The 11,692-nt window shown below is 49.6% G+C and overlaps 1 protein-coding gene across 2 annotated transcripts; it reads right to left on the reverse strand.

Moving 5' to 3' along the window:
• Positions 1 to 521: 521 nt before the first annotated feature.
• Positions 522 to 11,692, reverse strand: rnps1 (RNA binding protein S1, serine-rich domain). 2 transcript variants are annotated; one of them, XM_078417972.1, is made up of 7 exons: positions 11,558 to 11,692; positions 6,811 to 6,966; positions 6,133 to 6,312; positions 4,403 to 4,505; positions 2,246 to 2,399; positions 1,357 to 1,498; positions 522 to 1,265 (listed from the first exon to the last, which is right to left on the reverse strand). In XM_078417972.1, the coding sequence occupies exons 1-7, from the start codon at positions 11,626 to 11,628 to the stop codon at positions 1,160 to 1,162; spliced, it is 912 nt and encodes a 303-aa protein (XP_078274098.1). In that variant the 5' UTR covers positions 11,629 to 11,692; the 3' UTR covers positions 522 to 1,159. The 2 variants fall into 2 exon arrangements, with proteins under 2 accessions (XP_078274098.1, XP_078274099.1); XM_078417973.1 differs by lacking the exon at positions 11,558 to 11,692 and adding an exon at positions 8,031 to 9,230.

Consider the following 11,692-nt stretch of genomic DNA (forward strand, 5'->3'; position numbering starts at 1 on the left):
ACCAAAGCCCCAGTCTCCTCTCTACACTCGCCAATCCCTGGCAACAGGCTGGTGTGGCACTCCACTACTCCCCTGGGCTGTAGGAGGTGGGGGAGTTCACAGCGAGCCACAGCGCTGCATGCATCTGCCCATTCACCAGGTCCCTGCCTGCCCCGTGGCTGAGACGGGTACCCGAGCTCCCTGGAGGAGAGCTGGATTTAGGCGCGTGACCCGCTGCACTTTAGATGTGGAGTCGCAACGGGGCAAGTCCCCAGCCGGCCGGCCCACACAGGGACACGAGACCGGTGGTGGGGACAAGTGAGGCAGCTGGCTGTCTGTTACTGGGCCCCCACGAACTCTGACGACCCAGAATCACGAGTTCAACCCTGCTTTGTCAGCAAAGGAATGTACATTCAGTTAATTAATCAAATTAAAACAAATCAGATTAAAACCACAGTATCAGCAAAAGTGATCACACAGTGGGAGTGTGTGCCAGGCAGGAAGTGCCCATCATCAGTTAATAAAGCCCTCACTCTCTCGTATACTGATTCTCGGTTTATTGAGATACAGAACTTATACACAAAATGGTACAAATACAGCAAATGGTCAAAATAAAAAGCAATACAAAACTGGACCGAGTGACTGTAGTAACCCAGCCTCCGTGAATAACGTAATGGTTCCCAACCCACAGTTTGAAGTGGAGGAACCGTTGAGGGTTTAGACCACCCCACCTTGTTGTCAGGCCAGTGTGTGTCAGACCAGTGGCCATGTCCTCCTGCACACACGAGGACTGCCTGAGGCACTGGCGGAGTGATCCAAAGCCCGTGTCATCTGCAATGCCCCCACACACGGACGCTCTCTGCACTTGCACCGAGCCACAGCCTCCGGCACCACCCGTCACCGTGAATCAGGACGTTCTGTGTCGGTGACACACGGGAACACAACGTTGAAGCTCCTCTCGCACCCAAACCCGGTTCAAACCCCGGCCCTGCTCCGCACACTTTGTGTGCAAAAGTGGAAATATTTACTCCCTTGCCCTGCCCCTCCCCCCCTCCCCTCCCCTCCCCCACAAAAAGTAAAACACAACCTGAACAGAAGTAAAGATGGGGAAAGTTTGCTACGTTTCTGATGCATGAGACGGCTGTTCTCCGTGCCGTGCCGGGACGCCCGCTCCCCGTCCTTACCGCGAGGAGTTGGAGCTGGACCTGCTGCGGTGCCGGCGGCGGCCAGGGGACCGTGAGCGGGTACGCCGGCGGATGGGCGATCGTCTCCGTGGTGACCGGGACCTGCGGGGAGTTACCGAAAGGTGGCATTAGATCCGGGGAGGATCCCGGTAAGCTCGCGGGCAGTACCGCGCGACGTGTCACCCACACTCACCTCCTCCTCATACGCGGGGGTGTCCTGCGCCACATGGGCATTGGCGGTGGCATCCGGCGTGGCGGCGTGATGCGGCGGGGCAGCGGCCGGGGCCGCGGTGCAAGCACCGCCGTGGCCGTCACTTCCTGCCCGTCAATCTGACCTGTGCAGGGAGAGAGCACCGTGAGGGGGGAGAGAATGGTGAGGGGGAGAGAACCGGGGGGGGAGAGAACGCTGAGGGGGGGGGGGGGGAAGAGAACGGTGAGGAGGGGGAGAGAACGGTGAGGGGGGAGAGAAAACAGTGGGGGGGGTAAGAGAGCACCGTGAGGGGGAGAGAGCACCGTGAGGGGGAGAGAGAGGGCCGTCATGACCAGGGTGCCACAAGGGGAGCTCCTCTACTCTCCGATGAGTTGGAGTTAAGGTCGTGGCACAGGCAGCAGCTCCTCATTCCTCCTCCCACCCACCACACAACAGGACAGTACAGGAACAGGCCCTTTGGCCCACAATGCCTATGCCAAACATGATACTGAATTTAGTATAAGAGATACAACACGGAAACAGGCCCTTCTGACCAATGAGTCGATTCCACCCATCGATCACCATTTCACACTAGTTCTATGTTATGCCAACTCTGTCATCCACTCCCTACACCCAAGGGACAATTTACAGAAGCCAATTAACCTACAAACCTGTACGTCGGTGTGGGAGGAAACTGGAGCACCAAGGGAAAACCCACGCGGTCAGAGGAAGAACATGCAAACTCCACACAGACAGCGGAGGGGTTGAGGATCACCCAGGTCTCTGATGCTGTGGGGCAGTGGCTCTACCAGCTGTGCTGCCCATGTTAAGGCTGGTTAGCTCCTGCCATTACTGGTGGGCTGAGTCGGGGCTATGACCCACTGACCACTACCTCCGTCCATGTGCTTCAGAGCCTTCTCTGTGTCATCGGGGTTCTCAAACTCCACATAGGCGTAGCCCTTGGACAGGTGTGGATGCAGTCGATCCAGGGGCATGTCGATCATCTTGATTTTGCCGTAGGTTGAGAAGATCTCCATGATGTGCTCCTGTGGGAGGGGTGGGGAGAGAGGGAGAGCAGAGAGTCACGGTCACCCACAGAAACCAAACCACTGCCAGATCGGTTAAAGCCCATCATTAAAAGCACTTCATCAGAGGAAGGCAGGTTTTGGTAATCACACAGTGGCCAAATCCAAACCTGCCATCCTCTGCCTCTGTAATCACCAGCTTTCCCCTCCCTTCCCCTTTCCCCATCCCAATCTCACAACAGCTCCCTAACAAATGTTACTTAAACTTTAAGCACCTTTACTGTCTTTTCCCTCCTTTGGTGCTGCTCCCTTCCTCCAGAGGGGGCTGAGGTGCTTTCATTAATCGACAGAAGGTTTACAAGGATGTTGCCAGGCCTTGAGAGGCTGAGCTACAGGGTGAGGTTGAGCTGGCTAGGACTCTATTCCTTGGAGCGCAGGAGGATGAGAAGTGATCTTATAGAGGTGCATAAAATCATGAGGGGAATAGACAGGGTGAATGCAGAGTTTTTTACCCAGAGGAAGGGAATCAAGAATCAGAGGACATTGGTTTAAGGTGAGAGGGGAAAGATTTAATAGAAACATGAGGGGCACCTTTTTAACAGAGGGTGGTAGGTATATGGAACAAGCTGCCCGAGGGGGTAGTTGAGACAGGTACTATAATCAACATTTCAAAAACCTTTGGACAGGTTTAGAGACATATATGGGCCAAACACAGGCAAGTGGGACTAGCTTAGATCGAGCAACTTGGTTGACATGGACGAGATGGGCTGAAGGGCCTGTGTCCGTACTGTACAGCCTCAGCAGTTGTAGCCGACACCCGAGATCTCTCAGAGAACATATCTCAGCAGAAGGTGAGAGGCACAAAGTTTAAAGGAAATGTGAGGGGCCGGTTTTCGTTTTACACAGGGTGGTGAGTGCCTGGAATGTGATGTCAGGGCTGGTGGTAGAAGCAGATACAAAAATGGTGTTTAAGAGTTTTTCAATAGGCACATGGATATGGAGGGATATGGGTCACACACAGACAGAAGAAGTGCTAGAGTAAAGTAAAAAGTGTTGGAGTAACTCAATGGGTCAAGGAGCATCGGTAGAAGGAATGCATAGGCAACGTTTGGGTCAGGTCCAAAGATATTCGAGGAACAAGATGGACCACTCCGTTGAAAACGCCTATACTGAAGTGTAGAACGCAAATGGGCCATTTTAGTAGGCAAAACCCGCCGTTCGTTATGCCTCTCGCAGTGTAATCAGTGTTTTGGGGGAACAGTATGTGTGATGATACTATTAAAATGCAAAATATATCTCATCTATCAATTCACAGATTTTTGTTATTTTTCTTTTTAAATGTTTCTGCAAGTTTCTGCCCACTAAAATGGCGTCATGACGTACTACGGTTTTTAGGGTCGAGTGGTCTATCTTGTTCCTCTAGTATCTTTCGTCAGGACCCTTCTACTGAGTCGACAATCTGTCTTAAATAAACAAATAGACATAAATAATAAATGAACATGGACAATGAATAAATAAGTAAATAAATAGAAGGATGTATACACACACAAACACACAAGTAAATTTTAAAAAAGATCTTGGAGCATAAATGGAAGGAAATCACTGTGCAAACAGTTTTAATCTTCCTGAAACCTGCAGTTGTTGGGATGTGGGAGGAAACTGGCTCACCTGGGGGAAATCCTCGCGGTCACAGGGAGAACATGCAAACTGCACACAGACGGCACCTGAGGTCAGGATTGACCCCTTGTAGCGCTGGGAGGTTGTGGCTCTACCCGCTGGGCCACTGCTACTGACCAACAGCAGGGGCCAGAGGGGCTGAGTGGCCAGCCCCTGCCTTTTGGTTGCTAGATTTTAATCCAGGCCAGTCTGCGATGTGGGATGGACCCCAGGATCCTAGTGCTCCTCTTCAGCATGAATGTGGATGGTTAGATGTGAAGCCCAGCATGAACCAGGTTGCCCCTTCACCCCCCCCCCCCCTCCGTGGTACAGCGGCAGCGACGGGTTACAGAGCACAGGCCGGGCACCTTGGTGACGTTGCGGGTCAGCCGGCCGATGTGCACCTTGGTGGGCCGGGGAGTGGGACTTCGCTTCTTCCTCTCTTTGTCATCCCGCTTCGGTGACTTCGACCTGTCAATACAACGATGAGCAGGTTAAAGGCCACCACACTGCAGCGACCCGAGGGACCGCGCACACCGCACGAGGGACCGCGTCATACCGCAAGGGGGACCGCGCACACCACACGAGGGACCGCGCCCGGCTCGCTCACTGAATCTGCCTCCAGTTATCTATGTTACATGTCAATGCTCCGTCTCAGAACACACAGATCTGTTCATGTCACTCTGCCCAGAGCACCCCCAACGCACACAGGGACGTGCAGGGAGCAGAGGGAGATGGATCCAGGCAGAGGAGATCCATAAAGTATCATTGAATTAGTTTCATCATGTTCAGCATGGACACTGCGGCCAAAGCGCCTGTTCCTGTGCTGTTCTATGCTGCCTATCCCACTGAGTCATGTAGCACGGAACCAGGTCCTTCAGTCCAACTTGGCTACACCGACCAATGTACTAGTCCATATCCCTTTAAACCTTACCTATCCATGCACCTGTCCTAGTATCTTTTAAATACTGTTATAATTCCTGCCTCAACTACCTCATCTGCAGCTTGTTCCATGTAATCACCATCTTCTGAGTGAAAATGTTGCCCTTTAAGTTCCTATTAAATCTTTCCCCTCTCACGTTAATCCTATGTGCTCTGGTTCTTGATTCCCCTCCTCTGGGTGAAGCACTGTGCATTCACCCTATCTATTCCCCTCGTGATTTTATACATCTCTAGAAGATCACTCCTCATCCTAGGTAGACACAAAATGCTGGAGTAACCCAGCGGGACAGGCACCATCGTTGGAGAGAAGGAATGGGTGACGTTTCGGGTCGAGACCCTTCTACAGATAGTCCTATTTACAACTAGACCAAGTGGACCCGTTGGGTCCAAACCTCTCCTGCATTGGTGCAACACCCACTCCTCCCCATCCCTCTCCCCCCTCCCCATCCCTCTCCCCTGACCCCCCTCCCTGCCGCCCCACTCCACCCCCCTCCCTCCCTCTCCCCCAATCCATCCTCCTCAACCCCCCCACTCCACCCTCCTCCTCCCTCCCCCCCAATCTATTCCCCTCAACCCCCCTTATCCCTCCACCCTCCCTAGGAGATAGATTTAAACTTTAAAATGTGAATAACTTAAAAAATATAACACCCAATTTCCATGAAACTTCTTCCATTAGCAGCAAAGGGACGACGGTGAGTAAGGTGGGCCTAAAATTGTCGCGCTATTATGTACCGTTTTGGCTGTAGTTCAGGAACAAACAAACAAACGAGAGTTTTAGTATATAAAGTCCTAGCCTGCCCAACCTCCCCCTATAGCTCAGCCCTGGTGAGTCCTGGCAACATCCTCGTAAATCTTCTCTTCACTCTTTCCAGCTTAATGACATCCTTCCTACAGCAGGGTGACCAATACTGAACACAATACTCCAAATGCGCCGTCACCAACATTCCTCCGGCATTGTGTTTTTGCATTAGATTGCCGATGTTTCATCTGCAGATTACTTGATGCAAAGTTCAATTATGGATTTGTAGATGTGAATTAATAGTTTAGTAATTAATCCTCCAGCAAGTGAAGAAGATGCCCCAGGCTTAAGCCTAGCAGGAGGGGCTTACTGGACGAGATGTCGCCTTGCGGAGGAGCCTGACTGCCGGGGACTCACTTTGAGCGGCTGCGCCTCCTGTTGGTGTGTCTGCGCCGGGATGGACTCGGTGATCCAGAGGAGCTGCTGGAACTGGAACTGCGGGAACTGCTGGAACTCCCAGAGCGACTGGAGGCTGATGAGGAGCTGGAGCCACTGCTGGAGGCTGAGCTGGAACTGGAGCCGGAACTGGAGCTGGAGCTGGGGAGACAACAAGGGCCGTTACCTGAGGAGAGGGAGAGGTGGGGAGACAAGAAGGGGCATTACCCAGGGGGAGAGAGAGAGAGAGAGAGAGAGAGAAAGATGGGGAGACAAGAAGGGGCATTACCCAGGGAGGGGGAGAGAGCTAGAGCAAGAGGAGCCATTAACCAGGGTGAGGGGAGAGAGTGAGAGGCCTGGGAAGACAACAGGGACCATTACCCAGTGAGAGGGGGGTAGAGAGTGAGAGCCAGGGGGGAGAGGGGGAAGGTGAGAGGAAAGGGAGAGAGAGTGGACGAGCGATCACAGGGAGACGAGATGAATGAGAGGAGAGGGTGTGACAAGAGGGATAACTGCCCAGAGAAGGTGCCCACAGCTGACAAGCCCACCAGAGGCTTTGCACAACACACACATTCCAACCGCCCGCCTCCGCCCCTGACCCCCGTTCCAGCCCTCTTACGCTCATCCCACCTCGGCCCACCTGATCCCCCCCCCATATACCTGGTGCTGCTGCTCCCTGTCGAAGCACTTCTCCTCTTGCGGTTCTTGTCGCGTCCTCGTTCTTTCTCGCTTGCCTCCTTGACGCCGGCCTTCTCCTTCGTCCTGTCCTTGGACTTCTCTTGACCGTGTTCTTTACGCTTGGTCGGTGACGGAGCCCTGGCCAAAACAACCCACAGCAGGAATGAACAACGGGCACGGTGGGGCAAGGAGGAAGGAGGAAGGGTCTGATGCCAGACCAACCTGATGGAGAGCGGCACACCTTTCAACTGCAGTGACCACCAGTGTAATCTGCACATCAAACAGGCAGGAGTGGAGCGGTAGGGGAATTGTGGACCGCATTAGGGTTTGTCTCTTACAGAGTCAATAAATCTTACAAGAGTCAATAAATTGATTTTGAGAGTAAACTAACAAGTACTAACAAAACAAACAGTGAGAGTTGCGCTGATTTATGAGAGGGTGGCCAAGGTACATGTGGAGCAGGGGATTCTTGACCTGAAGCAAGGAAAAGACAGGTCATTTTTGAACCAATGACTGGAATCGGACTACATGGACCAGACACTGCATATATCCTAAGGAGAACAAATGTGCTAATTTCAGATAGAAGGTGAAAAATTTGTAATAATCCTACCACGATGGACAAAGCATTGGGACAACTAAGTGGAAGTAAGACAGAAGTGTCCCGGTGGCCTGTACCCAAGGGTGTTAAAAAGCAAGAGGCTCCACAGATCCATTTGTTGAGGTATTTCAAAACTTAAAAGCAGAGCTGTGGAATCAATACCCAAAACATCCGATTCCTTGATTTCTTGTGTACCCAACTCCAACCCCTAGGTATAATAATTCTAAATCTGCGATGATGACATTACACAAGATGGCATTTCATAAGAACTACATGAATCATCAGGCTACCTTTTAAACCCATGTTCTTAAAGTGTGGAGTCTAATGGTTGCAGCTATGCTATTGTGGCCTTCTTATTGTTTAATCTTGGAAAAAAAACCATAATTCATTATGCTAAAAGAAAAAAAAATTACATATAGGACCATGACAAAATTAAAATTCCATTGAATTAAATAAATATTATAAAAGCATTACTCCAAAATTTATTAAACTAAGGCCACAGGTTGGAGCTAAATGGCTAAATTATGCCAAAACAACATTCTCAAGTGCAATAGAAATTAAAACGAAATGCATCGGTAGTTAAGTTTGCTACAAAAGTACATACCTAAAATTTATCAGTAACGTCCTGAGGAATAGAATTGCTTCTGCCAGATCCTCTTTCATTGAAGCCCTTAAATCTGATTAAATTATTTTCAGTGCGGAGAACAGTCTCTCCATGCTGACCTGGGTGGGTGGTATGGCTGTTACTATCAGAGCTGCAAATTTTACTATTTCTGGATTAGCAGGGATGACTTCTTGTACTGTATGTTTAGATGAGCGATCAATTTCTCAAGTTCTTTTAAACCACCAAGAAAATCTTGCTTAAATTCCATTAGTTTAACATCAAAAGGCTGACTTTGCACGTTTAAACAGGAACGCTTTGGTTTTGACTGTTCAATTTTATCTAAATATTTTTCAGTCTGACTCTTCATCATTTGAGGAGGATATTAAAAAGCAGGATTTTTTCCGATTTACATAGTCTCTGAAATTTATGTTACGGTCGGAGTCGGAGCCGGGACATTTTTACCGACTCCGACTCCAGCAGCACGAAAATTGTTCCGACTCCACAGCCCTGTTTAAAAGTCATAGCATCATACAGCATGGAAACAGGCCCTTCGGCCCGACTGGTGAATGCCAACCCAGATGCCCTATCTACACCAGGCAATCATGATGTGTGCGTTTATTTCTATGAGTTTGCGTTTCTGTGATAGTCCCTGCGAATTGGAAAACAGCAAATGTTACTGCCCTTGTTTGAGGAGGGAGAGGGGGGAGACAGGAAGCAGGAAACTGTCAACCATTAGCTTAATATCTCAGTTAGTAAGATACTAGAATCTACAATCAAGGAATAAAATAGCTCGCTATTAAATAACAATACTAGCAAACTGAGTCTGTAGAAGAGTCCCAACCTGAAATGTTATCTATCCATGTCCTCCACAGACCCGCTGAATTCCTCCAGCACTTTTGAGTTCAAAGCAAGTGAATGTGATTTTGTGAAAGATATGTCACATTTGACCGATTTGCTGGAATTCTTTGAGCAAGTGCCAGGCAGAGTGGATAAAGTGGCCGCAGAATGAAAGTAAGCATTCAGGGACAGCAGGCAGTGAAGAAAGCTAATGGATGTTGGCCTTCATAACGAGAGGATTTGAGTACAGGACCAAAGAAGTCCTTCTGCAGTTGTATAGGGCCTTGGTGAGATCACATCTGGAGTATTGTGTGCAGTTTTGGTCTCCTAATTTGAGGAAGGACGTCCTTGCTATTGAGGCAGTGCAGCGTAGATTCACGAGGTTAATCCCTGGGATGGAGGGACTGTCATATGAGGAAAGATTGGAAAGATTAGGCATATTCACTGGAAGGATGAGAGGGGATCTCATAGAGACGTATAAAATTATAAAAGGACTAGACAAGCACGAAGCAGGAAAAATGTTCCCAATGTTGGGGAAGTCCAGAACCAGGGGACACAGTCGAAGAATAAAAGGGAGGCCATTTAAAACTGAGGTGAGAAGAAACTTTTTCACCCAGAGAGTTGTGAATTTGTGGAATCCTCTGCCACGGAAGGCAGTGGAGGCCAATTCACTGGATGAATTTAAAAGAGTTAGATAGAGCTCTAGGGGCTAGTGGAATCAAGGGATATGGGGAGAAGGCAGGCACAGGTTACTGATTGTAGATAATCAGCCATGATCACAATGAATGGCGGTGCTGCCTCGAAGGGCCAAATGGCCTCCTCCTACACCTATTTTCTATTTCTATGAGGGGACCTGTAGACACAGCACCCTTGCATGTCCAGAGGTCATTTGATATAATCACATAAAAGGCTCAGTGTTAGCATGGATCCAAGCTTAACTATTACACAGAAGACAGAGAGTTGGAATAAACACATGTTTTTCTGGCTGGAAGTATGCAACCAAGGTTATTACTTCACCCTCATTGATTTACTATCTGCATACAGAGCAGGGAACAAAGTGTGAGGAATTGAAGTTGGTTCACCACCTGAAAATAACTAAGTTGGCATGTTGTGTCCCTGCTACAGAGCATAGGTAGGTCGAGTGCAAGGATGAAAACTTAGCACATGGGGGCTTAATGTGCTTTGTGGGTTGGAATCAAAAGGCAGACCGTGTGAGAGAGCAAGAAGCAGGAAGTGGAGAGGGAAGGGGGGTGGAGATAGAGATAGATGGAGGGGAGGGAGAGAGAGCAAGCATGTGTAAACAAGCAAAGCACAGAGGGATCTTGGTGTTCTTGTATTTGAAACAGTAATTAAAGCAAACATCATGCTGGCCTTTATTGCCACGGAGTTGGTGTTTATAAATAGCGAGGTATTGTTACAAGGGTACAGGGTGCTATAACGGTCTCCTCCTTCCCTGACAGGGAACGATAAGGTAGATGTCAAGATATTTGGACAGATATATGGATAGGTGTTGTTTAGAGAGAGGTACGCCAAACACAAGCAAATGGTACCTGCCCAGTATGTTAACTTGATGGGCATGGGCAAGGTGGGCAAAAGGGTCCGTTTCTTTGCTGTACAGCTCTATGACTGATTCCAAAAGTGGGAGAGTTGTAAACAAGGGGACTGTTACAAGTTTAGGGGGTACTCACTTATAACTGAGTACATAAAACATTTTCTCACACAAGGCGATGAATCTTTACCCCAGTGGGTTGCAGAGGCGAGAACACCGAGGTTGGTAACTTTTTGACAGATCGAGGAATGGAGAGCAACGGAAAAAATGCCCAGAAGAGGAGACCTGGGGCAAATCAGCCATGATCACATTGAATGGCAGAGCAGACAAGAAACCATGCTCCTGTTTATCTACTACACTGCACTCACAAGTTGACTGGCTTACACTATGGACACCCCAAATATTTCCAATTAAATGTTTTTGTTCAATAATTCACGGATTTTCCTTCAAACCTATAATTAAAAGATAATTGAATATTTATAACTGTAATGAATGTCAAGTGTGTATAAATGTAATAGCCACATTTTATGAATGCAAGCCATTTTAAAAAACAATTGAAAGTGGAAGCCAATGTGTAGAGGAAAGTGGACAATGTTTTGCATGTCAACAAATTTCTCCCCCCTTATCCCTTGGGGTGGGGGGGGGGGGTATAAATGATGGAGGGGCAGCTTCTATATAAAATAAATCACAATATGCTGGTGTAAAATTACACGACACACAGATGTTACGAGTTGTCACACTCTGGCTTCTGGAGTAGGTTGTAGGCGCTGTACAAATGCAAATTGTTGTTATTGCTGCTGCCAGCTCAATGCCAACATTAGCCGGCCTTTTGGGGGGGGGTGGGCTGGAATCACAGCCCGGTCCATCTTAGACCCCGGGTCGGGAACTGGCTGAGGATAGCCGGTCCGCAGGGAGGGCCGGTGGGCCCAGGCTCCGGGGCCGGCCTCACCTCTGACCTCAGGCCCCGCTAGGCCTCAGGCTTCAGTGTCCGCTCCGACTCCATTCTCTCGCAAAGGAACATTCATCCGGTAGTAAGTGGTCACGGCGCCACGGCCACAGTTTGTGGGTGATGCGATGGCCCGGGTTCCGCGGCCCTGAGCCACCCCCGACCGCGGATGGAGGCGGATTTGCATCCACTTACATTCCTCGGTCCTCGGTCCCCGCCGCCACCTTGTCCCGCTGATTGGTCGTCACCGACCCGCGCCGTGTCATCACCCGCGCCGTGTCATCACCCGCGCCGTGTCATCACCCGCGCCTAACGTCAGCACGTACGCTC

This window comes from Rhinoraja longicauda, chromosome 21 (genome assembly GCF_053455715.1).
Source record: "Rhinoraja longicauda isolate Sanriku21f chromosome 21, sRhiLon1.1, whole genome shotgun sequence".
NCBI classification, from domain to species: domain Eukaryota; kingdom Metazoa; phylum Chordata; class Chondrichthyes; order Rajiformes; family Arhynchobatidae; genus Rhinoraja; species Rhinoraja longicauda.

Excerpts from the sequence above, each read along its gene's own strand:
- rnps1 (XM_078417972.1), bottom strand. The coding sequence starts at position 11,628 with ATGACACGGCGCGGGTCGGTGACGACCAATCAGCGGGACAAGGTGGCG. Across the intron at positions 6,967-11,557 it reads GGGACCGAGGACCGAGGAAT|GGCTCCGTCACCGACCAAGC; the intron begins GTAAGTGGATGC and ends TGTTTTGGCCAG. Across the intron at positions 4,506-6,132 it reads AGGAGGCGCAGCCGCTCAAA|GTCGAAGTCACCGAAGCGGG; the intron begins GTGAGTCCCCGG and ends TTGTATTGACAG.